A 27,381-nucleotide genomic window follows, 5' to 3' on the forward strand; every position below is an offset into this window, starting at 1 on the left:
TAAAGTAGCATTCAGCTCCAGTTTGTAAATGTTGAACACAGATCCTAACGAGTGTGCTGAATTTCAACTTTAAGTAAGCTGCTTGCAGGCTTCAGCAGGCTTTCAACAAGTGCTAACAGCTTGTTTAAAGTGACAATCAACACTCCCATTAGGATCTGTGTTTAACGTTTACAAACTGGAACTGAATGGCACTTTAAAAGTTTCAACAAAGCTTGCTGCAAGCTCTACAAATGCTTTGTCAAATCTTTCACATGTCTCTTATACAAGATGAAGCCCGCGTGAAACAACACCGATTAGATCATTAAAATGGTATCTGTAAGTGTGTGGGAAATACAAGGCAGCAAGTGAACATGTTGTCCATGAAGTTGATGTGTTGAAAGCAGAAAAAAATGGCAAGAGTAAGGATTTGAGTGACTTTAACAAGGCCAAGGACAACTGGGTCAGAGCAGCTCTAAAACTGCACCTCATGTGGGATGTTCCCGATCTGCAGTGGTCAGGAACTACTGAAAGTGGTCCAAGGAAGGAAAACTGGCAAACCCGGTGACAGGGTCACGGGAGGCCAAAGCTCATTGATGCATGTGAGGAGCAAAGGCTGGCCCATGTAGTCTGATCCAATTTTTCTAGAATGTAATGCTGGTTCCAATAGAAAGGTGTCCCAACACTGTGCATCACAATACATTGCATATGGGGCTACATATGCCACAGACCAGTCAGGGTGCCCAATGCCGATCCCAGGTCCACAAACAAAAGTACCTTCAATGGGCATCAGAACTAGACTACAGAGCAATAGAAGGTGGCCTGGACTTCGAGGTGTTGACTTGGTTTCCAAAATTCTCCAGATCTCAGTCCAATCGAGCATCTGTGGGGTGCCTCAAAACTTACAGGATAGGACAAATTTCTTTAGCCATACTTCTCTTTTGAGTCACAGGAGTGCACTTTTGCTCTCCTATGACCCAGAGTCAACTGACAACAGGCTATTGCCTGCTATCAGCTGATTTCACAGGGCCACTCCAGGCTCTGGAAAAATCCCAATCATATTGTCGGGATCCACCCGATCCTGCCCGATTAGAGCCAAAGGCAGCTGCCCTTGATTCTTCTCCAGCCCGGCGCTCAAATCACTGCTCTCCGCTCTGAGAAAACCAAGGTCTGAGCAATCAGCGGTCATTCAGTTCTTCTTAAAGCCAACCCTGGACAGCTGAAGCATCAGACTGACGCTGCAGCATAGAGAGGAGTGTGTGTGTAATTCCTATACTTCAGGGGTAGGCAACCTTAAAGAAGTGGAGATCTACCTGAACAACATGGGAGAAGTCAAAGATCCCCGATCAGTGTCGCCTCCTCACACCTGATTTAAATGTCTAATTGCCGTACTACCATGTCACAATTGCATGCCAATCATGGGTTTAAATCAGGTGGTGAGGAGGCAACACATCGCCCCCTCACCACCTGTCAAATACACTCGGATCGCTTTTCAGAGAAGCAGCAGTGCCTGCTGCACTTGTAAATGAGCCTTTAGTTGCATTTGACAGTGGCACCCTTAGGGCTCGTTCACACGTTAAGTTGGGGGGTGGTAAAACCCTGTGGTTGAGCTGCTTTCCTGCTGCTGGCACCACTCTGGAGACCACTAGCCAGGATAAGAGGCGGAGCGTAGCATCACTCCACATGGGACAGGAGTCGGCACTACAGAGCAGGCATCGGCTAATGTGGTACAAAAAAACACAGCACTTGCTCCCATCTATAGCTGGCTATCGCAGTAAGAAGCATTGGAAGGCTAACAACAGGTACAAACAAGGCCAAGGATAAAATTAAGGGAAAAAAAAACAAGCTTAACTTACCGACCAGCCCGCAGACAACCAAATAACCTGTCTAACAATATGTGTTAAAAGCAGGGGTTTAGTCTGCACACATTTGCAAATGCATGCGTAAGCCACAGAGCCTCGTCAAGGCACCCTGGTATCTGTGGTACCTAACTCTAACTTATAAGTGTCCCCACAGTGGAGGCACATGCATTCTGATGGAAAGGCGAGAGCAGGTGGACTGAAGGGGAGCCACCCATCAACACCTTAGGGCGTCATATGACGTCCTTGACATTGTGAGGGGATATCTGAATGATGCCTGCAGCTACAGGCATCATTCAGATATTCTTTCCAGCCGGCGATTCTGTGCAAGATAAGTTCCGCCGCTTGATCGTTCCTATAGGCGACGGGAGGGGACGTCATCGGCGGCCCGGAGAAGGAATCGGCCGGTGCCAGATGATAGAGATTTCCGGTGACCGGACGGTCACCAGTCATCTCTATGACCGGAGGCCCAGGCGCGACATTATGACGTCACGCCCGGGTTCCCGGAAGTAAAACAAAGCCGCGATCGCGGCTGTCAGCATGAGATCGGTGAATTTTTTTCCCCCTCAATCTCATGCTTTCCAGCCTAGAGGAGAGATGTGGGGCCTTATTGACCCCGCATCTATCCATAAAGAGGACCTGTCACATTAGATTCCTATTATAAGGGATGTTTACATTCCTTGTAATAGGAATAAAGGTGTAAAAAAAAAAAAAATAAAAATAAAAAAAAAACGCCCCTCTCCCCGGTAGCTCGCATTCAGAAGCGAACGCACATGTAAGTCCCACCCACAAACGCTGTAAGTTCCGCCCGTAAACTCCGTTCAAACCACACGTGAGGTATCGCCGCGTGCGTTAGAGCATGTGCAACAATTCTAGCACTAGACCTCCTCTATAACTCTAAATTGGTAACCTGTAAAAATTTTCAAAGCGTCGCCTATGGAGATTTTTTAGTACCTAAGTTTGGTGCCATTCCATGAGTGTGCGCAATTTTAAAGCGTGACATGTTAAGTATCTATTTACTCGGCGTAACATCTTTCACATTATACAAAAAAATTGGGCTAACTTTACTGTTTTGTTATTTTTTTAATTCATAAAACCATTTTTTTCCCAAAAAAAATTTCATGAAACTTTTTTTTTTTTTTTTTTTTTAAATGAAGGCGTTTGAAAAATTATTGTGCAAATACCGTGCAAAAAGTTGCAATGACCACCATTTTATTCCCTAGGGTGTCTGCTAAAAAAAAAAACATATATAATGTTTGGGGGTTCTGAGTAAATTTCTAGCAAAAAAAAAGGATGATTTTTACATGTAGGAGAGGAGTGCCAGAATAGGCCCGCTATTAAAGTGGTTAAAAAGGTACAGGGGCATACTGAACACCCAGCATATAGCACAATGGCTGCAAAGGTGTCAACGCATTGCCTGACCAAAAACCTTTAAAGAAGGGGTGGCTCCCCTTCAGTCCACCTGCTCTTACCCATCTATCAGAATGCATGTGCCTCCACTGTGGGGACACTTATAAATTAGTGTTAGGTACCACAGATACAAGGGTGCCGTGACGAGGCTCTGTGGCTTACGCATGCATTTGCAAATGTGTGCAGACTAAACCCCTGCTTTTAACGCATACTGTTAGACAGGTTATTTGGTTGTCTGCAGGCTGGTCGGTAAGTTAAGCTTGGTTTTCCCTTGGATTTATCCTTGGCCTTGTTGTTCAGCTAATGTGGCTCTTGCTCCCTACTACAGCTCCAACTTTACAAGTAGTCCCTCTGCATTGAACTCTGTTTGATGCTCTGGAATGGTGGGTCAGCAAGCCCAGACCACGATCTACCAGTCACCTGTCTGCGATCTACTGATAGATTGCGATCTACAGGTTGCTGACCCCTGTTACACTTCTCCTTTAAAGGATTTTGCTGCATATGGCTTGGTTCCAGATACCACAGCATACCTTCAAACGTCTAGTGGAGTCCATATCTTGACAGATTATGGCAGGTGATAATAATGGTATGGCTAATCAGTGTATAGGATATAGTATTGATCACTGACTCTCTAGCTTTCAGCTGGAAAGTCAGAGGTTTACAAAGGAACCAAAGCAAAACTTTGCACTGTCAATTGCGCGGTTTTAGCATTGTCAGAGAAGAAGAGATTTCCATATGATTTTCTGTTATCTTGCTACACATGTAGAAGAAAAAAAATTAGAGTATATTTCCACAACCAGCTCTTGACAATAGCTGTTACAACTTTGCAATTATACATTGCTGTTGCAATTTTGCTGCAGGACCCTAAAGCAATTAGGATACTGATTGAACCTTTTCAGCATTATGGCCACAGAAGTTTAATAAGCAATAATTGCTAAACGAATATAAATATCTCTTATCTCTATAAACTAGAAAATAGTTCCAGCCATCTCTGAAATCCCACCCAAAGCTGCTTTTGGCAAAATCAATGAAAGTACAGAGACATTGAACACCCACAAATCTGCACATTTGGCATTCTCATGCTGTCCTCTCCACTCATTTTCTTGTTGCAGATAACCAATGCTTATGAATTACCAACTATGATACAGAAGAATTCTTGACAAGGAAATCTAGGAGCTACTGCTGCAGGCTAAATGCCTTGGTATGTTGAATGATAAACTAAACTGGTCACAAGAAAAATACAGGGCCTCCTCCTGAAAAGGACAGTTGCCTGGCCCTTTTTCTGATAGTCTAGCTTCAAGAGTCATCAACCCAAAACAAGTGTACAAATTAGGGAGTAAGGTGTTCTTGTCCACATACTTGTCCCAGGTCAGGGACTGCAAGTATTGGACCCAAAAAGGACAGCATGACAGCAAATTAAAGCGTTTTCAGGAGGAGAGCCCAGCAATGGCTGACTATGTTTTTGGACTCTACATAGAGATCTTGTGGGCATTCCTGGCTCTGCCTAGGCATACAAGCATGAAACCGCAAAACACTAGATTGCATAGCTTAAAAACAACTTTTTTGATCCAGCAGGAATGAGGACACTTCACTCATGTCTGCCTCTGACGCCTTTTGCCCCCTTACTGGGGCTTAATTGTACAGCAATCAATTACCAGTGGGTGGGGAAATGCATGAGCAGGTGCAAGCGCATGTGCAGCTCCCTAATTCCTGCTGATCAATAAAGTTTTTAAGCTATTTAGCTTAGTAGAGTGTGGCTTCTCGTTTGTATTACACAAGTTAGTTTGGGCAATGATGAATCCTGGAGGTAGCAGGCACCTGCAGCTGGGAGGTGGATACAGCAGAGGACCTAGCAGGCTGAGAGGTATAAATCAGTGGGATGGTAAACTATTCAGTATTAATGCAAAACTGATAGAAACTTGGAGGAGCTGATCCAGAAACAGAAATACCCGGTTTGGATAGACTTGCCCTTTAAAAAGCCAAGCATAGAAGTAAAAAAGTAGTTTTGAGATATAGGTATCTCTCTTCTACCTCAGCTCAGATAAAAGTTGCCCCAAGTATGAGCTGTCTCCCCCTATGCCATTGTCATCATCCAAGCCGCTAAAGCTGATATCCAGAAGGATCTTACTAAGACTCTCGTCCTTTGTGTCCAGCACAAGACCCTCCAGTAAGGAGCGATTGGCAGAGCTCCCTATGAGCAGCTCCTTGGAACATCGTCTGTGTTTGCGCACACCCTTAGGAGTGTCCAGTGTGTCTGATTGAGGAGAAGGAGAAAGAGTGCCCAGGAGGTCTGAGGGTGAGCCAAAAATAGGAAGATCTTTAAAAGGAGTCTCTCCAAAACTCAAGGCACCATAGCTGTCCTTAAAGGGGGTGAGAGCAGTGCTGCAGGGGATTCGTACAGGGCTGAAGTCAGGCAGAAGGTCTCTACTAAGTGAAGATTCAGAATCCCACGGTGGGAGGGTACTTGCACCCAGAGGTTTACTGGGAGTTGAAGAGGAAGAAGGCTTCAGTCTCTCCTTAATAGGAGTTTTAAAAGCATAATCCTCATCCTGTGTGATCTGTGAGGGGCCGTCTTGTGCCTGTGTGTCCTGCAGGAAGGAAAAATCTGTGTCCAGGCCGGAATCAGATGCACTGCAGTCAGGAAGGACTAACTCTGGTTCCTGAGAATGCGGGGTGACCAGCTGCTGTTTCCTTCGCGATCCACTCGCTTTTTTGTACTGGATAGGAGGCGGAGTCTTAATATCTACCAGCTCCGACTGAGCCTTAACTTCCATTGCTTGGGCCAAAGGAGGAGGTTCCTCAGTCTCCTGTGGAATCTGAAAGAAATGTTGGGAGCCATGGGTCACAAACAGTTCTGCTAAATAAGAGGGAGAGGAGGGGGGGGGGGGGGGGGGGAAGAGCTCATCCATTCACACTGCTCTAACCTTGGGAGCGATCTTGACACGTTTGCTGAAGTGCACTCCATCAAATGGTCCGGGATCAGCACTGAAAGCCTCCATGGGGGTTAACAAGACAGATTGAGCAACAGGAAACTGGATTGGGATAAGATAGGAGTCAATCCGAGGCAGCAGAGGCTTCATCTTTCTCTCTGGAGCTTTAAAGTAGGAGAAAAAAGGACATTTTGTATGATTTCGATACTATAGGCATTTTTTGTCTAAGCATTAAAAGGGTTGCAAGAGGAAGGACAGACTTGATGGACCCTTGGTCTTTTTTTTCCATCACTCTTTTATGTTTCTAATATTATCAAAGTTGGGGACATAAATCACATTAAAAAAAGTACAGTATATTGGGGGCTATATATATGGAGGACTATCCTGTGCTAGAAGGATGCCAGAAATCTGGTCCGACTTGCCTCTACACAGCACCCTATTCAACAATGCTGCTTGGGGAGCATAAATGTTCATTGAAGTACTGAGCACATAGTGTGCTGGACTGCCAGAGATAGACTATACGTGTCAGAGCAGCAGTCTAGATCTGCAGCAAGCTGCCAGCACAAAGCTTGGTATAGTTGTAATTCACATGTTCATCTAAGACTATCCTGTCCACAGGGTGACAACATTGTCCGATATCACTGCAGAAAGAACAGCATTATCATCCTGTTATATGAAGAGGAAAAAGAAGAGAACAGATCGACTGGCATGCTCAATAGGTAATAAAACCATTATAGGAGTACTCAGAAAAACAAAAAACTGCTTTGTTAATGTTACTGACAGATTGTATCAGATCTGTTTTTGTGTGTTAAGCTGGCCATACACCATTAGGTTGTTTTTGTTTAGCATGCAGGCTGAAACAAAAAAATCTAACCAATTCACATTAAGCCAAGCAGATGGACGAATCTCTTGTTGGACATTGTATTTGGACAGCCGACACAAGCAACTGTCAGAATGCGGTAGTCCCTGCCAAATCGTGACTGCAGGCTATTCGCTAAGCTTTACACTCTAAAACAAGGTATATATAGTCATTTTAGACAATTACTGGAGATGGGGCGATATTTTCTGTACAAATTTGGAGTATTTATAAAATATTTACTGCAATTCTTGACATGATTTGTACATTACATACCGGTACTTGTATAAACAATTATATACATAGATTAAGCGAATCTCCCTGTAATGGCTATCTTTATAATTTAGCATACTTGCAAAGACTACATTATAAGTCACAAAACCGTAGGACTAAGAAGTAGAAACTGTATATAAATGTGTAAAATATGATAAATGCCCACCCTCACATACAGTGGGGCGGAAAGTATTCAGACCCCCTTAAATTTTTCAGTCTTTGTTATATTGCAGTCATTTGTTAAAATCATTTTAGTTAATTTTTTTCCTCATTAATGTACACACAGCACTCCATATTGACAGAAAAATACAGAATTGTTGACATTTTTTGCAGATTTATTAAAAAAGAAAAACTGAAATATCACATGGTCCCAAGTATTCAGACCCTTTTCTCAGTATTTAGTAGCAACAAGTTTTTCACACCTGGATTTGGGGATCCTCTGCCATTCCTCCTTGCAGATCCTCTCCAGTTCTGTCAGGTTGGATAGTAAACATTGGTGGACAGCCATTTTTAGGTCTCTCCAGAGATGCTCAAATTGGGTTTAAGTCAGGGCTCTGGCTGGGCCATTCAAGAACAGTCACGGAGCTGTTGTGAAGCCACTCCTTCGTTATTTTAGCTGTGTGCTTAGGGTCACTGTCTTGTTGGAAGGTAAACCTACGGCCCAGTCTGAGGTCCTGAGCACTCTGGAGAAGGTTTTCGTCCAGGATATCCCTGTACTTGGCCGCATTAATCTTTCCCTCGATTGCAACCAGTCGTCCTGTCCCTGCAGCTGAAAAACACCCCCACAACATGATGCTGCCACCACCATGCTTCACTGTTGGGACTGTATTGGACAGGTGATGAGCAGTGCCTGGTTTACTCCACACATACAACTTAGAATTAAGGCCAAAAAGTTCTCTCTTGGTCTCATCAGACCAGAGAATCTTATTTCTCACCATCTTGGAGTCCTTCAGGTGGTTTTTTATTTTTTAGCAAACTCCATGTGGGCTTTCATGTGTCTTGCACTGAGGAGAGGCTTCCGTCGGGCCACTCTGCCATAAAGCTGCAGTGATGGTTGACTTTCTACAACTTTCTCCCATCTCCCGACTGCATCTCTGGAGCTCAGCCACAGTGGTCTTTAGGTTCTTCCTTACCTCTCTCACCAAGGCTCTTCTCCCCCGATAGCTCAGTTTGGCTGGATGGCCAGCTCTAGGAAGGGTTCTGGTCTTCCCAAACATCTTCCATTTAAGGATTATGGAGGCCACTGTGCTCTTAGGAACCTTAAGTGCAGCAGAAATTTTTTTGTAACCTTGGCCAGATCTGTGCCTTGCCACAATTCTGTCTCTGAGCTCTTCAGGCAGTTCCTTTGACCTCGTGATTCTCATTTGCTCTGATATGCACTGTGAGCTGTAAGGTCTTATATAGACAGGTGTGTGGCTTTCCTAATCAAGTCCAATCAGTATAATCAAACACAGCTGGACTCAAATGAAGGTGTAGAACCATCTCAAGGATGATCAGAAGAAATGGACAGCACCTGAGTTAAATATATGAGTGTCAAAGCAAAGGGTCTGAATACGTAGGACCATGTGATATTTCAGTTTTTTTTTTTTTTTTTTTTAAATAAATCTGCAAAAATGTCAATTCTGTTTTTCTGTCAATATGGGGTGCTGTGTTTACATTAATGAGGAAAAAAAATTAACTTAAAATGATTTTAACAAATGGCTGCAATATAACAAAGTGAAAAATTTAAGGGGTCCCCACTGTACATCAATTTACAAAAACAAAGTGTGATTTTTAAAAGGTTAACCACTTGAGCCCCGGACCATTATGCTGCCTAAGGACCAGAGGTCTTTTTCCAATTTGGCACTGCGTCGCTTTAACTGCTAATTGCACGGTCATGCAATGCTGTACCCAAACGAAATTTGCGTCCTTTTCTTCCCACAAATAGAGCTGTCTTTTGATGGTATTTGATCACCTCTGCAGTTTTTATTCTTTGCGCTATAAACGGAAAAAGACCGAAAATTTTGAAAAAAAAAAAAGATATTTTCTACTTTTTGTTATAAAAAAAATCCAATAAACTAAATTTTAGTCATACATTTAGGCCAAAATGTATTCTGCCACATGTCTTTGGTAAAAAAAAATGTCAATAAGCGTATATTTATTGGTTTGCGCAAAAGTTATAGCGTCTACAAACTAGGGTACATTTTCTGTAATTTACACAGCTTTTAGTTTATGACTGCCTATGTCATTTCTTGAGGTGCTAAAATGGCAGGGCAGTACAAACCCCCCCCCAAATGACCCCATTTTGGAAAGTAGACACCCCAAGGAAATTGCTGAGAGGCATGTTGAACCCATTGAATATTTATTTTTTTTTGTCCCAAGTGATTGAATAATGACAAAAAAAAAAAATATTTACAAAAAGTTGTCACTAAATGATATATTGCTCACACAGGTCATGGGCCTATGTGGAATTGCACCCCAAAATACATTCAGCTGCTTCTCCTGAGTATGGGGATACCACATGTGTGGGACTTTTTGGGAGCTTAGCCGCGTACGGGGCCCCGAAAACCAAGCACCGCCTTCAGGATTTCTAAGGGTGTAAATTTTTGATTTCACTCTTCACTGCCTATCACAGTTTCGGAGGCCATGGAATGCCCAGGTGGCACAAAACCCCCCCAAATGACCCCATTTTGGAAAGTAGACACCCCAAGCTATTTGCTGAGAGGCATGGTGAGTATTTTGCAGCTCTCATTTGTTTTTGAAAATGAAGAAAGACAAGAAAAAAAACTTTTTTTCTTTTCTTTTTTCAATTTTCAAAACTTTGTGACAAAAAGTGAGGTCTGCAAAATACTCACTATACCTCTCAGCAAATAGCTTTGGGTGTCTACTTTCCAAAATGGGGTCATTTGGGGGGGGTTTTGTGCCACCTGGGCTTTCCATGGCCTCCGAAACTGTGATAGGCAGTGAAGAGTGAAATCAAAAATTCACGCCCTTAGAAAGCCTGAAGGCGGTGCTTGGTTTTCGGGGTCCCGTACGCGACTAGGCTCCCAAAAAGTCTCACACATGTGGTATCCCCGTACTCAGGAGAAGCAGCAGAATGTATTTTGGGGTGTAATTTCACATATTCCCATGGCATGTTTGAGCAATATATCATTTAGTGACAACTTTGTGCAAAAAAAAAAAAAAATATAAAAAAAATTTGTCTCTTTCCCGCAACTTGTGTCGCAATATAAAATATTCCATGGACTCGACATGCCTCTCAGCAAATAGCTTGGGGTGTCTACTTTCCAAAATGGGGTCATTTGGGGGTCCTGGCATTTTATGCACAACATTTACTACATTGTCTACTTTCCAAAATGGGGTCATTTGAACTGTCCTGGCATTTTATGCACAACATTTAGAAGCTTATGTCACACATCACCAACTCTTCTAACCACTTGAAGACAAAGCCCTTTCTGACACTCATTGTTTACATGAAAAAGTTATTTTTTTTTGCAAAAAAATTACTTTGAACCCCCAAACATTATATTTTTTTTTAAAGCAAATGCCCTACAGATTAAAATGGTGGGTGTTTCATTTTTTTTTCACACAGTATTTGCGCAGCAATTTTTCAAACGCATTTTTTGGGGAAAAAACACACTTTTTTAAATTTTAATTCACTAAAACACATTATATTGCCCAAATGTTTGATGAAATAAAAAAGATGATCTTAGGCCGAGTACATGGATACCAAACATGACATGCTTTAAAATTGCGCACAAACGTGCAGTGGCAACAAAATAAATACATTTTTAAAAGCCTTTACAGGTTACCACTTTAGATTTACAGAGGAGGTCTACTGCAAAAATTACTGCCCTCGATCTGACCTTCGCGGCGATACCTCACATGCATGGTGCAATTGCTGTTTACGTTTGACGACAGACCGCCGCTTGCGTTCGCCTTAGCGCGAGAGCAGGGGGCGACAGGGGTGCTTTTTTTTTTTTCTTTTTTCTTTATTATTTTTTTGCTTTTTTATCTTATTTTTAAACTGTTCCTTTCATTTTTTTTTTTTAATCATTTTTATTGTTATCTCGGGGAATGTAAATATCCCCTATGATAGCAATAGGTAGTGACAGGTACTCTTTTTTGAAAAAATTGGGGTCTATTAGACCCTAGATCTCTCCTCTGCCCTCAAAGCATCTGATGACACCAAGATCGGTGTGATAAAATGCTTCCCCAATTTCCCAATGGCGCTATTTACATCTGGCGAAATCTAAGTCATAAAATGCTCGTAGCTTCCGGTTTCTTAGGCCATAGAGATGTTTGGAGCCACTCTGGTCTCTGATCAGCTCTATGGTCAGCTGGCTGAATCACCGGCTGCATTCTCAGGTTCCCTGTTGAGACAGGAGAGCCAGAGAAAAACACGGAAGACGGTGGGGGGGGGGGATGGGGCATTCCCTCCCACGGCTTGTAAAAGCAGTCTAGAGGCTAATTAGCCGCTAGGATTGCTTTTACATGAAAGCCGACCGCTGGCTGAAAAGAATGATACCAAGATGATACCTAAACCTGCAGGCATCATTCTGGTATAACCATTCAAAGTCGTGAATGGCGTACCTGAAGACAAAAAAATGGTTAACAATAAAGCACAGTAAACGGTAAAGTATAAAAAATTGCATACCTGAAAAGCAAACCTGATAAAACATAATAACAATAAAACATTGCAGAATAGAATACAGTAAAAAAGAGCAGAACAAGAGAGAGAGAATAGAGAGAGAGAGAGAGAGAGAGAGAACAATAAAACGACAACTATTTTTTTTTATTTTATATAAATTTTTTTTTTTTTTTTTACACTTTTTTTGTAACTAACTTTTATAAAACGGTAACCGGTTCCAGGTTCGGGTCTCTCAAAATGCAATGGCATCTTGGGAGACCCTGTGAAAGTGTGTCTAGTCTGTGCAATGCTGTACCCTACGCTAATACTCAACTAATGAATGGTAGCGTTCAAAACATTCACCAATGCAAAGACCAGGATTGTCAGGACAGGAGGGACAATAATAGAGGGTGTCACGCCTATATTCGCGCTTGCTGCAGACATGACATCTTTTTTGGGGGGGATTCGTTGGGTTGGGGTACTCGGGAGGACATAAAGAAAATGCCTCTCATGCAGCCGACTGCATTTGGTTGGGGATGTGAATGGGGGAAGTACGGGCGCTGCAGAAGTGGTGGGTTCCCAATTAGGATTGGCGAATGCAGCAGGAAGGGCATTATGGGCACGACGGGCCTGTGTTTGTCTTCTTGGTGGCAGCGGGACACTACTTGTGCTTGCCACCTCACCAGCTTGAACTGCACTTATGGGACTCGCCACGTCACGAAGTGTTACTGCAGTGCTGGTTTGACTACGACCGGGGTGTACTAGGCCGCTGGCGCTTGCCAGTTCAATAAAAAGCTACCAAAAAAACTGTTAGCGATCGCAGGGATCAGGCCTGACTCTGCGAATGCTGCAGTTATGCGTTGTGTTTTGTAAGTGTCAGTGATCGATCGATACTGCACTTGGGTGGGCTGGGCCGGGCGGAGGGGCAAAACGCAGGTGCTAGCAGGTATCTGGGCTGATCCCGCTAACACTGCGTTTTTGGGAACCCTAAACTGCTGGGGACGCTAGTATAGATCTGATCAGATCAGATATTGATCCGATCAGATACTATACCACTAAGGGAGCTGTACGGTGCGTGCGTGGGTGTTAGCGCTACTGGCGCTAACCTGACGCTGCCTGGGGCTGGTGCTTGCCAGTTCACCAAAATGCTACCAAAAAAAAACTGTTAGCGATCGCAGGGATCAGGCCTGACTCTGCGAACGCTGCAGTTATGCGTTTAGTGTTTTGTAAGTGACAGTGATCGATCGATACTGCACTTGGGCTGGGCCGGGCGAAGGGGCAAAACGCAGGTGCTAGCAGGTATCTGGGCTGATCCCGCTAACACTGCGTTTTTGGGAACCCTAAACTGCTGGGGACGCTAGTATAGATCTGATCGGATCAGATATTGATCCGTACAGATACTATACCACTAAGGGAGGCGTATGCTGCGTGCGTGGGTGTTAGCGGTACTGGCGCTAACCTGACGCTGCCTGGGGCGACGCATATCACCGCCGGGCGATCAGGGGGCTAAACCTTTATTCGGTAATAAACGGCGGGTGCCCTGACACTATAAAAAATAAACAAACTAACCAGCGTCACCTGTAACAGTTATACGGTGATCAGTGGTGAAAGGGTTAACTAGGGGGCCATCAAGGGGTTAAAACATTTATTCGGTAGTATATGGGGGTCCCTGTCGCTATAAAACGCTGACGGCGAACCTAAATATTTAGGTCCCTAACTAGCGTCACCAGCAACACTAATACAGCGATCAGAAAAATGATCGCTTAGCGACACTGGTGACAGGGGGTGATCAAGGGGTTAAAACTTTATTAGGGGGGGATCCTAGACCTACAGGGGGGTAATACTAACTGTCCCAACACTGTAACTGTCACAAACTGACACCAATGCAGTAATCAGAAAAAAAAACCCAAAAAAAACAAAAAAAAACGCTGGTGTCAGTTTGTGACGGGGGGGAGATGGTGTTGATTCGGGGGGGGGGGGGGGTGTCGGGGGTGTTTTGTGTGCCTGGCATGTTCTAGTGTGTGTGTGTGTGTGTGTGTGTGTGTGTGTTGGTGCACTCACATACCTGTCTTCTCTCCTCGGGCCGGAACGGAAATTACCGAGCCGAGGAGAGATGACATCATTTCCTTTGCTGCTGTTTAGCATACAGCAGCAAAGGAATGATGTGATTGGCCGGCGGCGATCGCGAGGGGGGGGCCACGAACGGATGGCCTCCCTCTCATCTCCGATCGCTGTGGGCACCGGGGGGGGGGGGGGGGTGTCCGATCGGACCCCCCACCCGCGGAAGGCAAATCACGTATATGTACGTGATTTTGCCTGTCCGTGCCACCTTGCCGACGTAAATCGGCGTGAGGCGGTCGTCAAGTGGTTAAACACATTGCTATAATTAGAAAAAAAAAATAAAAATAAATAAATTGAATACAGCTCCCCCTTAAGGCTAGGTTTACATCTAAGCGGCTGCACTTGATGTGTTTTTGCATTTTTTTTTTCTCTTTAAAACACACTGTATATAGCTGGTTCCTAAGGAAGAGGCTGGGAAGGCGGCTGCCGCGTCCTCAACGGTGAGTCATCAGTGGGGTTCCCCGCTGACAGCTGAATGTAAATAAAAAAAAAAAAAAAAAGGAAAGAAAGAAAAAAGAAGAAGGAAGACCTAAGACTCTTATCTTAGCATGCAGCCCGGCTGGTCAGGAAAGGGAGGGGACAAGGGAGGGAAAGAGCAAGTGCCCCCCTTCCTGAAACATACCAGGTAGCATGCCCTCAACATGCGGGGTGGGGTGGGGGGGGTGGGGGGTCTGGTTGTTAAAGACGTGGTGGCCGGCTTCCTGGCCCCCTCCCCGACCCTTTCCAAAAATCGCACTGGCCGCAAAACGCATAAAATGTGTACCATTGGAAACCATGTTAAATGGACTGTAGTGCATTCCTGCAAAATAAAAAAAAATGCCTAGGTGTGAAACCTAGGGTAAAGAGCCCAGTTGATGGTAATGAGAACTTACCTTTAGTAGCAATGACTGTAGTCTGTGAGTTCCTGCTAAGTTCTGGGATTGATCTCTTCTGGAACAGGAAATTATCTCACGTTATTAAAAGATTCCAAGGGTAAATACAGTATTTTACAATCGTTATACTAATAATATATTAAACCCCCCCCCCCCTCCAAAAAAAAAAAAAAAAAAACACAGGGATCTCAATTATGATAGAGTTATGCTGCCACCATCAGGTGATTGGGCAGTGGCAAAATGCAGGAATCCCCCTCCTAGGCAAGGCTTGAGTTTTTTGTAGCAAGTCAAACCACAAAGGCAGGAGGGGTGGTATTCCTATGTCCTCTGATGTAATACAAGAAAAAGATTTCACAGGTAAACCAAAACCCCCTTTTTTTAATATCGTACTTCCCAGGACAAATTATCTCCATTACAACATGTAATGGTAATGCTTCCAAAGCACTAAATATGGGGTGAGGGCAACGCTGTAACAAGCCAACAGGCCCCAAAAAAATAAACGCAGAATAGGTTACAAGATACTCAGACTAAAAGGTAGCAGCCTCAGCATACACACAGTAAGACCCATTTCACACCGAGGGTGTTTTGCAGGCGCTATAGCGTTAAAAATAGCGCCTGCAATCCGCCCTCAAACAGCTGCAGCATTGTCTCCAGTGTGAAAGCCCGAGGGCTTTCACACCGGAGCGCTGCGCTGGCAGGAAGTCAGGAAAAGTCCTGTCAGCAGCTTCTTTGGAGCGGTGAAGGAGCGGTGTGTTTACTGCTCCTCCACCGCTGCTCCCAATTTAAATCAATGGGGCAGCGCTGGGATACCACCGGCAAAATGCCGCTATTGCGGGCGGTTTTAAACCTCTCGGCTGCTAGCGCCGTTTTACCGCCGACGCAATAGGCGGCTCGGTGTGAAAGGGGTCTAAGTATGCACCAAAGACCAGGTAGCAGCTTTAAAAACGGAGCTACCGAAGTCTAATGACGAATAGCCTAGGAAGCACTGACATGCCTGGTAAAATAAAGGCGTTGGCGAAAAATGGTGGAACTTTCCCTTTTAGACAATAAGTTTGAGAAACAAGCTGAGGGAAGGTAGATTTGAAAGCAGCATGACCCTTCCTTGGGCCTTCAGAAAGCACAAAGACTGAATCAGAGTGACAAATCGCAGAAGTCTACTTCAAGTAAAACCCAATAGCATGAACCAAATTCAAGGACTTTGACCAACGTCTGAGGCTTCGGACAGAAGGATGGCAGCACAACGTTCTGGTTGAGATGGCATGAAGAAACCACCTTAGGTAAAAAAGGATGACTAAGGTTGTAAAGACCCCTTTTCAGGGTGGAGTACCAGGAACGGTTTCTTACAGGAAAGAGCAGCCAATTCTGAGACTCTGTAAGCTGAAGTAACGGCAACCAGAAAAATAAGGACTAAAAATATATGTATGGGTTCAAAAAGATTTTCTAATACAGAAAGTACCAAGTTTAAAAAGTTACCATGGAGTCAATGGATACATTGGAACCACATTTTCCAGCTACCACCTTGCCCATGTAAAAAGTGACAATATTGTTGCAATTACCGCCCCCACCCAATTATATTAATCTTTTCAGTGTCTCCCCACTGCTTCTAGGGCAGCTGTCAACAACCAGGCCTACACTTAGAAAAAGGACAATAAATACAATGTAACAGAGCATTTACAAAAACACACAGATACTTACAGGTTCGCTGCACACAGATTGCGTGGAACTGGAGGCCTGCGGGAGTTCAGTGCGGACATTGAGCCATTTAAAAAACAATATTCAGAAAGGTTAACAAAACCACTGCAAAAGCGCTCATCTAGCAGCAAGCCAAAGACTGAATTCATGAAACAGTATTGGGTGAAATGTAATCATTCTAAATGTGACCAATTTTACAGACATGCTAAAGTGAACTTCCAAGCAAAATTCTATTTCTTAGCTTTGGATGCAGTTGGCAAGGATTGGAGCCCCTGTCAGGTTTTCACTGCTATCCAGGGCTCCATTGGAAAGATTTCCCCTTACTTCCTGTCCTGCTGACGTTTTACCAGACAGGAGCTCTCCAACAGTAACAGAAATAAAAATGCTTTCCCTTACAAGAGTAGGGAGAAGGCTAGAATATTTCTCAGTTTTGTCTGGCCCTGTTGCAGATTGTCTCTTAATTCCCATCTGGTAAAACCCTTGTCAGCAGGACAGGAAGTGAGGAAAAATCTCTGTAATGGAGTCCAAATTTAAAATATCTGGCAGGAGTTTTGATCCTTCCCCATTACATCCAAAACTGGACAAAAACATTTCTGGATTGACAAACACTTTAGTATATGTGAACTTTTGGTCCTACTTCAGATATACAGAATTAGGTATAAAAAAAACAAACAAACTCCAAGCATCAAATAAAATCAGTCTCTTAGAGCCCTTTCACACTGGGGCGGGATCGGCGGTAAAACGCCGCTATTATTAGCGGCGTTTTACCGTCGGTATTCGGCCGCTAGCGAGAAAGGGTTAAATACCACCGCAAAGCGCCTCTGCAGAGGCAGTTTGCCGGCGGTATAGCCGCGCCGACCCATTGATTTCAATGGGCAGGAGCGGTATACACTCCGCTCCTTCACCGCTCCGAAGATGCTGCTAGCAGGACTTTTTTTTACCGTCCTGCCAGCGCATCGCTCCAGTGTGAAAGCCCTCGGGGCTTTCACACTGGAATGAAAGCAGCGGCACTTTCGGGACGGTTTGCAGGCGCTATTATTAGCGCAATAGCGCCTGCAAACCGCCCCAGTGTGAAAGGGCTCTTACTAACATCATCCAGTTAACAGACTAGACCACTCAATGGAATGCGAGCCTAAAGCTGAAGAAGTTTAATCTTCTAAAAATGTTGCCTTCCCTGATCCCCCATTAGCATGCAAAAAAGTTTTTTTAATAAAAACCGATTTTAATAACATACTGTATTTTAGATGCAATGTCATCACTGGCTCTCTGTGCTTCTCTATGCAATGCAGGCAGATCTGGCTCTTGGGAGGGACAGCAGAGTACTCCTGAGCCCGTTGTAGCATCCTGCCTCAGTAATCCTCTCAAGGGTCCTTGACCCCAATACATATGGTGGGCTGGCTCTTGGTAGGGGTCATGCAAATATTAAAATGCCTTCATAGGAGGAGGTCAGTCTGGAAGAGTGGGCATTTTTAGGAAGGATGTATTTGCATGCAGATTGCCCTAGGTGATGCCCACATGCGACACTAAGCCTCCACGATTGAAAGAACTGCAATCCAATGAATGAAAGAGGTGGGCAAGGGAGAATTAAAAGGTGGAGAGGAAAGAGCTAAAATGATGCTGGATGTCTTTTAAAAAGGAATTGCAGCAGCTTCTAATGCACACTGAGAAGCTCAGTTTTGCAGTGCAATCAGAGTAAGCTATTTCGGTACAGGAGAGGCATCTGTATGTGAAGACTGAAGGGAAGTCTGTATTTCAGCTTTAACCAAAGTCAAGCTCATCTGGGTTGTCAGGGGGATCATGTATTTTGCAACCTCCCTTTCAATATTCAGTTAGAATGGGTGGGCCCAGAGCAGTGAGACATGAATACATTGCCTGGCCCTTTAACAATGGTTAAACAATTAAGTTTAAGAAAGAGGTAGAATTAACATTACTAGTGAGCGAGAGGACATTTCCTATAAAAGATGAAGAGGTACTCTTCCTTTACACTTACCCACCCCGTCGTCTGTGCCTCCGAACTTGACTGCTTTGCAGAGCTATGCTGACAGAGGAAATATACACATCTGACACATGAAGTGTGTGGACTGATTAAGAGTCGAGTGTGTGACTGACAGAGGGAAGCTCGGAGGCATGGATGGCAGGACAAACAAGTATAAACTCCCTTTTACAGGGTAAGAATTTTTTTTAGTTGACTTAATTTTATGCTACAGCTCTACTTCATTCCAATGTCAGAAGGGTTTTTGTGAAGCTCACCTTGAAGACCTGGTCAAGGGTCAGGCAGCGATTCGCCTGGGGGTGGATGGTCCAGTAAGAGATTTTATTGTTGGAAGGGCTTTCACGCACAAACATGTCATGTAGGGAGAGGTTGTGTCGGATGGAATTCTGTGGGAAGACAATAATAGATTCAGGGATATCCATTTCAGATAACTGTGGATGCAGGGCATCTGGCAACTTGCAAGATACTGAAGGTGTCACCACTCAAGTCCCAGAGTAGGAAGAAACCATTGTTCACAGCAGATAGCAGTTTTGGGTGGAGTGTGATTTTTAATAGGACAACTCAAGACGCCTACATCATTTGCCAAAAATGGCTATTCTGGGAGTGACCAGCAGGTGGAATTAGGGTAGGCTAAAGTTATTCCTCCCGACTATCTTGTTTTTCATCAGCCTTTACTTGCTGCACAACTTATCCTGGGTGAGCATTACAACCAGGCAGCATCTTTAGGAGGACAAAGGACTACATGTTTTCCTATTAACCGGTTTTGTTTAACCACTCGCTGACCAGCCTTTTCTGGAACTTTGTTTAAATTATTATTTTTTACTATTCATTTTTACTTAGAATCCCCAAACATTATATACACTAGACCCTAGAGAATAAAATGGTGATCGTTGCAATTTTTGTCACACTGTATTTGTGCAGCAGTCTTTCAAACGCAACTTTTTTTGGAAAAAAATACACTTTAAAAAACAAAAAAAAATTAAAAATAAAAAAAATAAAAAATTACATAGGATTTTTAATACAGCTTACCTGTAAAATCCTTTTCTTGGAGTACATCACGGGACACAGAGCACCCATAGTAAATTACTATGTGGTTATACGCCACCTATAGGTGAATGGACACTGGCACACCCAAAGATAGGAAGTCCCCCAGTTTTGTAGCAAAGCAATGTATATCCCAGCAAGAGGGGAGGGACCTCCGTGTCCCGTGATGTACTCCAAGAAAAGGATTTTACAAGTAAGCTGTATTAAAAATCCTAATTTTCTTTATCATACATCACGGGACACAGAGCAGCCATAGAAATTACTATGTGGGATGTCCCAAAGCAATGCCCTTGAGGGGAGGGGGAGACATATCAAAGCAGGCCGGCCTCAGACGTGAGGACCTATAATGCTGCCTGCAGCACACTGCGCCCAAAAGTGGCATCCTCCTGCCGTCTTTACATCCATCTGGTAAAATTTTGTAAATGTATGTACTGACGACCAAACCTGAGCCATAGAGGCCTGGTGACGCACTGCCCATGAAGCACTTACTCCCCTGGTAGAGTGCGCTCTGATTTGAAAAGGTGGAACCCTTCTTTTCAATCCATAAGCCTGAATTACAACCTGACGAATCCACTGGGAAATAGTCGATTTTGACGCTGCCTGCCCTTTTCTGGGCCCATCTGGCAGCACAAACAAAGCATCAGTCTTCCTTAACTGAGCTGTCACCCTCAGATAGACCCTGACAGCTCTCACCACATCGAGAGAATGCAACAATTTTTCTTCCACAGAGTGAGGCTCTGGGAAAAATGGAGGCAGGGAGACATAATGCATAAATCAGTAAAAAATGATCCCAAGTGGTCACTAGTGCATCTGTCCCAAATGCAAGCGAATCCTTTGTCCGTGACACAAAGCTGTCCAACTTTTTGTTGAACCTGGATGCCAATAAATCTATGTCCGGGGTACCCCACTTTTGGCATATGGCTGAAAAAACCTCGGGATGTAGGGACTATTCCCCCGGGGACAACTGTTGGGAGCTCAAGAAGTCTGCCTGCCAATTCTCCACCCCTGGAATGAAGACAGCTGTGGCATTGTCAGATTGTATCCTGACAGGACAACCCTGCAACCTGAAAGTCCACGATATTAGAGCCAGGCACGCAGCCCGAGTCTCTAGAATGTTGATGGACAAGGCTTTTTCGGTCTCTGACCACTTCCCTTGGACAGTGGCTTCCTCCAGAACCGCTCCCCAGCCCAAGAGGCTGGCATCCTTTGTTACTACCTTTCAGGCTACCGGCATGAAGGATTTTCTCTTCTGCAAATTTCTGGTTATCAGCCACCAATTGAGACTCTGGCGTACTTTTTGGAGCAGATACATTGGGTAGTCCAAGGCTTGGACCCTTTTGTTCCAAGCAGACAGAGTACTGTTTTGCAACAGTCTCAAATGAAATTGGGCATAGGTTCGAATTAAGCCACCATTTTCCCTAGCAACCTCATGCAAAGGCGAATGGAGGGATCCTTCTTTCCCTTGACCACACGGAGCAGATCTCTTATAGCCCTGACCTTTGTCTGAGGCAAAAAAAAAAAAAAAAACCCTTTTCTTGGACTGTTTCTAAGACCAGACCAAAGTATTCTAGCCTCCTTACTGGCCGTAAGGCTGACTTTTCTAGGTTGAGAATCCAACCCAGGTGCTCCAAATACCTGACCGTGCTGGGCACACTGTAATCTAGCCACGTAACCGACTGATCTATAAGCAGCAGGTCGTCTAGGTATGCCATTACTGATATACCCTGAAGCCTAATCTCACAAGGCCACAAACTGAAAATTACGCTGTTCCACCTCGAATCGCAGAAATTTCTGGTGAGCAGGGTAGATTGGCACATGCAGATATGCATTTTTAATGTCTATTGATGCTAGAAACTCTCCTCCTCTCAAAAAGGACACAACTGCCCGGATTGACTCCATGTGAAAAGAGCGGATGGTTAGGAATTGATTTAGATCCTTGAGATCTAGAATGGGTCTGACATCTCCATTTGGTTTTGGCACCGTGAAGAGATTTGAATAAAACCCCATTACCCTGCTCCTCTGTTGGAATTTCTGTAATCACACCTTGTGATGTCAACCAGTCCAGTGCCTGGAACAAAGACCTTCTTTTTAACGGGTCTCTGGGAACATTTGATCTTAGAAACTGAAATGGTGGAAACTCCCGAAACTCTAGCTTGTAGCCTAGAGATACTGTTTAGATGACCCATCTGTCCTTGATCTATTCCCGCCAAGCTTCTGAAAACTGCAGAAGTCTTCCCCCCCCACTCGAGCAAGTGGGGACGACTTTCATAAGGAGGCCTTAGGACTCTGCTTTGTATGCTTCTGCCTCTTGTGCTTGACCTTGAGGCTTACCTCTTGAACCAGATGGCGGAGGCCATCGAAACTGCAGCACCAGGTGCTGGGGAGGGCCGGGGAAGAACGTTTAAATGAAGGACGCTTACTCCTTTTAACCGGTAAAAGGGCACTTCTACCACCTGAAATTTTTTGAATATACTTATCCAAGTCATCTCTGAACAACCGTTCCCATGAAAAGGAAAACTTGCCAATAGCTTTTTGCACGGCAACTCAGCTGACCAATGCTTCAACCAGAGAATTCTGCGCATATGAACAGATAAGAGGGCAAAGTGTGACACCTGTTGAATACAATCTTTAGGGACGCCTTAAAAAAAATGCCTGTCTGGGTGATCCCAGTCTGCATATATTAGTTGCTCCAGCAGTGGGTGTAAAGGGAAAGCATGTGGGCCCTGTGAAGGCCTCAAAGAACCCAAAGAAGAAAGGGGGGCCTCAGCCACCTCCGCTGGGGGAAATTCATATGCCGAACAGGCCAATTCCGTAAGTGATTGGACCAGCAGTTTTTGGGATTGCGAGGCTGAGAAGGGCTCCTCTGAGACTGAGCCCTCGGAAGAGGAGTCATCTGCCTGCCCCTCTTCCTGGTCACCCAATGGAACCTCAATGTCACCTGCCTATTTTCGTTCCAAAACTCGAAGGTCAGGAGGGGGAGAAGAGGACCTTTCGCATTTTTTTCCCAGACTGGGACACAGACGCAATCATGTTGGCTATTTTTCCCTCCAACCCAGCTAATGCTGAAGCCAAATCGTCCTTAGTGAAAAAAAAAAAAATGCCGCTATCACTGTTCAGCCTAATGGCTCGTAGACGTAGCTTTACATGCCTGTATCCACACCTACATAGCGCTTACATGCCGCAGTATACTCTGTTTTCCAGCTGACCTTCGAGCTAGGACGTGGCGGTCCTGTCTCATCGGGCTAGCTCGGGGGGCTGTGGGGAGATGCCGGCTGACCTCCCCGCTCCCTACATCGGAACCGATCCCTGGGGGAGGGCTGCGTGCCGTGGGTAGGAGGCGGGTGGTCCCAGGCAACTGGCAAATCAGAAAGAGGGGTAATGCTGTCTCCAAAAGGAGCACTGCACACAGAAAACGAGCACGACAAGCAGGTATGTTACAATACACCCTCTAGTGGTGAAAACTGGCAAGGCATACGCTACTCAGAACAATTCCTTTGAAGTGAACCAAATGTGTTCCTTTCCCTGGTTTTTTTCTTTTTTTTTTTTTTTTTTAAAAACTTACCATTCCCGCCGCAGGGTTTGCTGCAAGAAAATAAATAAATAAAAACACAGCCAGACCCAATCTTCACCCATCATAGTGGGCCAGGTCTTTGAACGGACCTTCAAGGACCGGGTCCCCCTACATATTGGGGTCCACACCCTTGGACCTGTACAGCACCCTGCCAGGACAACGCTTTGGATTAGTCATGTATCCAAGGGCCTGTATCCCAGGGTCCAGCCCTCAAAGAGGAACATTACAGGCAAAAACCTTGTCTCTTCTTCCACGAGGCTCGGGTACCATCCATTTTGGCCTTTCTTGCCATTTTGAATGGATCTGACTGTATAGCCCCTTGATCCTGGCAAGGATTTCTCCAACGGGGCCGTCTTCAAGAACTTCAATTCACCGTGACCATCACCTTGAGACACTGGCAAGCAAAAAAAACCCCAAACCCCCCCCCCCCCCAAAAAACATTGGAGGTACTTCCTGTATGGGAGGGGTTATATAGAAGGGGACTTCGTGTCTTTTGATGTGCCAGTGTCCATTCACCAATAGGTGGTGTATAGCCACATAGCAATTACTATGGCTGCTCTGGGTCCCGTGATGTACGATAAAGAATAATCATGCACAGTAAAGTTAGTCTATGCTGTATAAATGTGAAAGATAATGTTACACTGAGTAAATAAATACCCAACGTGTCATGCTTTAAAATTGCGCATGCTTGTGGAATGGCGTCAAACTACGGTACTTAAAAATCTCCATAGGCGACACTTTAAAAATTTTTTACAGGTTACCTGTTTAGAGTTACAAAAGGAGGTCTAGTGCTTGAATGATTGCTCTTGCTCCAAAAATCGCAGCGATACCTCATGTGTGGTTTAACCACTTCCCACCCGCCCACCGTCATATGACGTCCTGGGCTTTGAGCGGGTATATCTGAATGATGCCTGTAGTTACAGACATCATTCAGATATTGCCGGTTTCAGCCGGCGAATCTCTACAACATAGGAATGATCACAGCAGCTGCGCCGCTTGATCGTTCCCTATGGGAGGCGAGAGGGGACGCCCCCCCCCGTTCCGCCGCCCTCCGGTGCTTGTTCCGACTCATCGTTACGATCAGTGAGGCGGAGAGCGGATCCGCCGGATCATAGGGATTTCCGGTGGACCAGATGGTCACCGGAGTCTCTATGATCATCGGAGGCCGGGTGCAATGTTATGACGTCACGCCCGGTCCCTCCATTAAAAAAAAATGGCGCCGCTTCGGCTGGGAAGCGGTGATCGTTTTATTTTTTTTTTTTTTTTATTTCAGGCTTCCCAGCCTAGAGGTGAGATGTGAGGTCTTATTGACCCCATACCTCACTATTAAAGCGGACATGTCATGTCATATTTCTATTACAAGGGATGTTTACATTCCTTGTAATAGGAATAAAAGTGATCACTTTTTTTTTTTTTTTTTTTCAAAAAAGTTGTCAAAATAAAAAAAAAAAAAAAAATTTTTAAAAGCGCCGCTGTCCCCGTGTGCTCACACGCAGAGTGAATGCATACGTAAGTCCCGCCCACATATGAAAACGGTGTTCAAACCATACATGTGAGGTATCGCCGCGAACGTTGGAGCAAGAGCAATCATTTTGTCCCTAGACCTCCTCTGTAACTCAAAACATGTAACCAGTAAAAAAATTTCAAGCGTCGTCTATGGGGATTTTTAAGTACCGAACATTGGCGCCATTCCACGAGCGTGTGCAATTTTGAAGCGTGACATGTTAGGTATCTATTTACTTGGCGTAACTTCATCCTTCACAGTATGCAAAAACATTGGGCTAACTTTACTGTTTTGTTTTTTTTTTTTTTTTTGTTTTGTTTTGTTTTTTGGGAAAAAACAGTTTTTGTTTTAAAAAAAAAAAAAAAAAAAAAAAAAAAAAAAAAAAAAAAAAAAACACAAACATATGGTTTGGGGGTTCTATGTAATTTTCTAAAAAAAAAAAAAAAAAAAAAAAAAGATGATTTTTACATGTAGGAGAGAAATGTCAGAATTGGCCTGGTAGGGAAGTGGTTAACATATGAAGGCGCAACTTACATATGTGTTGGCTTCTGTGCACAAGCACAAAGGGATGGGGCGCTTTAAATTTTTTTTTATTTTACTTTTTATTTTCACATTGCCACTTTATTTTTTATTGATCACTTTTGTTCCTATTACAAGGAATGTAAACATCCTTTGCAATAGAAACAATGTCATGCATGATCCTCTTTATTGAGAGATCTGGGGTCAAAAAGATCCCAGATCTCTCATTTACCTTTAAAAAAAAAAAAAAAAAAAACCAAACACACGCACACCTCTTAAAGCCCGAGAACCGGAAGGGACGTCGGGGGTTGCTCCGGTCCTCTAAGGGCAAAAGCAAAGTGTAAACAGGACTGTAAGCTAACCATTTTATTTTGTGACAGGAGCTTTGACTGGCGTTCAGAGAGCTTTAACAAAGCGTGTTCGAAGCAATGTTTTCAAGCAAGTATAAACTAGCCCTGACTCTACAAGAAGCTCCTTTTATACCCAGTAATGTTACTGACCTGTTGTCAATTACCCCAATTAGTTACATAATGTTCTTCCAGCTTTTCATTGTTAGTATCACTTACTTTGCCAGATTTTTGTTGCCCTGTCTCAACTCTTGAGACGCGTGACTGCCATCAATTTAAAAAACCCCCATCCCCCCCCCCCCCCCCCCTTTAACCGCTTCAGCCCCGGAAGATTTTACCCCCTTCCTGACCAGAGCATTTTTTTTGCGATTCGGCACTGCGTCGCTTTAACTGACAATTGCGCGGTCGTGCGACGTGGCTCCCAAACAAAATTTACTTCCTTTTTTCCCCACAAATAGAGCTTTCTTTTGGTGGTATTTGATCGCCTCTGCGATTTTTATTTTTTGTGCTATAAACAAAATAAGAGCGACAATTTTGAAAAAAAAAAAAAAAAAAAAAAAAAAACAAATTTTTTACATTTTGCTATAATAAATATCCCCCAAAAATATATATAAAAAAAAATTTTTTTCCTCAGTTTAGGCCGATCGTATTCTTCTACATATTTTTGGCAAAAAAAAAAAAAATAAGCGTTTATGGATTGGTTTGCGCAAAAGTTATAGCGTTTACTAAATAGGGGATAGTTTTATGGCATTTTTATTAATAATTTTTTTTTACTAGTAATGGCGGTGATCAGCGATTTTTATTGTGACTGCGACGTTATGGCGGACATTTCTGACACATTTTTGGGACCATTGTCATTTATACAGCGATCAGTGCGATTAAAAATACACTGATTACTGTGTAAATGACACCGGCAGTGAAGGAGTTAACCACTAGGGGGCGGGGAGGGGTTAAGTGTGTCCTAGGGGAGTGATTCTAACTGTCAGGGGGATGGGCTGTGTGCGTCATTACTCTGATCACAGCTCCCGATGACAGGGAGCTGTGATCAGTGACACTTGTCACTAGGCAGAACGGGGAGATGCTGTTTACATCAGCATCTCCCCGTTTGTCCTCTCCGTGAGGCGATTGCGGGTATCCCCGCGGCGATAGAGTCTACGGGACCCGCGACCCAACTCACGGAGCTCCCGGCCGGCGCGCACGCAATGGCATGGCGGGGAATTCAAATGGATGTACAGGTACGCCCATTTGCCCAGCCGTGCCATTCTGCCGACGTACATCGGCGTGCGCCAGTCGGGAACCGGTAAAAATTATACATTTTCTCAGGTATAACATTTGAATGGTTTTCTATGGGAAAAAAAAATATGGGTTTATGAGATTTGCAAATCATTGCATTCTGCTTTTATGTGATTTTACACAGATCCCCAACTTTTTTGGAATTGGGGTTGTATAATTTGTCTAAGTTTTTTGTTCTACTAGTAGGTTCTGCATATTTTTTCACCTTCCAGCCAGGCTTGGCCACATATTTGAAGTAGGGGAAATGATCCTCGATCCAGGTGTAGATGTCTTTCAGTGTCATTCGCTTGTTTGGTGTGCTGTTAATGGCAAACTGGATGAGTGCCATGTAGGAGTACGGAGGGCGTTCAGAGATAGAGATGTGCCACGACTGAGTGGGAGCTGGCTCTGTGATTTCCTCTTCCACCTAACGGAAGGAGAAACAGATGCTGAAAAAACATTTTTAGGATGCAACATTTGAGAATCACAGAACAAAAGAAGAGCTTTCTGATAAAACGTGCTGCTTACAGCCA

General features: G+C 44.2%; 1 protein-coding gene across 1 annotated transcript in view; it reads right to left on the reverse strand.

Annotated features, from left to right (window-relative positions):
* Positions 1-1,984: 1,984 nt before the first annotated feature.
* Positions 1,985-27,381, reverse strand: part of FOXM1 (forkhead box M1) — a 37,750-nt gene continuing 12,353 nt past the window's right edge. Inside the window, exons 4-9 of the mRNA XM_073621676.1 lie at positions 27,075-27,275; positions 18,849-18,977; positions 16,602-16,637; positions 14,907-14,964; positions 6,170-6,339; positions 1,985-6,061 (exon numbers count right to left, since the gene is read on the reverse strand). Of these exons, the coding sequence (XP_073477777.1) occupies positions 5,273-6,061; positions 6,170-6,339; positions 14,907-14,964; positions 16,602-16,637; positions 18,849-18,977; positions 27,075-27,275 (1,383 nt within the window). The 3' untranslated portion in view covers positions 1,985-5,272. The remainder of the gene's footprint in view (positions 6,062-6,169; positions 6,340-14,906; positions 14,965-16,601; positions 16,638-18,848; positions 18,978-27,074; positions 27,276-27,381) is intronic.

This window comes from Aquarana catesbeiana, linkage group LG03, assembly GCF_042186555.1.
Source record: "Aquarana catesbeiana isolate 2022-GZ linkage group LG03, ASM4218655v1, whole genome shotgun sequence".
Lineage (NCBI taxonomy): Eukaryota > Metazoa > Chordata > Amphibia > Anura > Ranidae > Aquarana > Aquarana catesbeiana.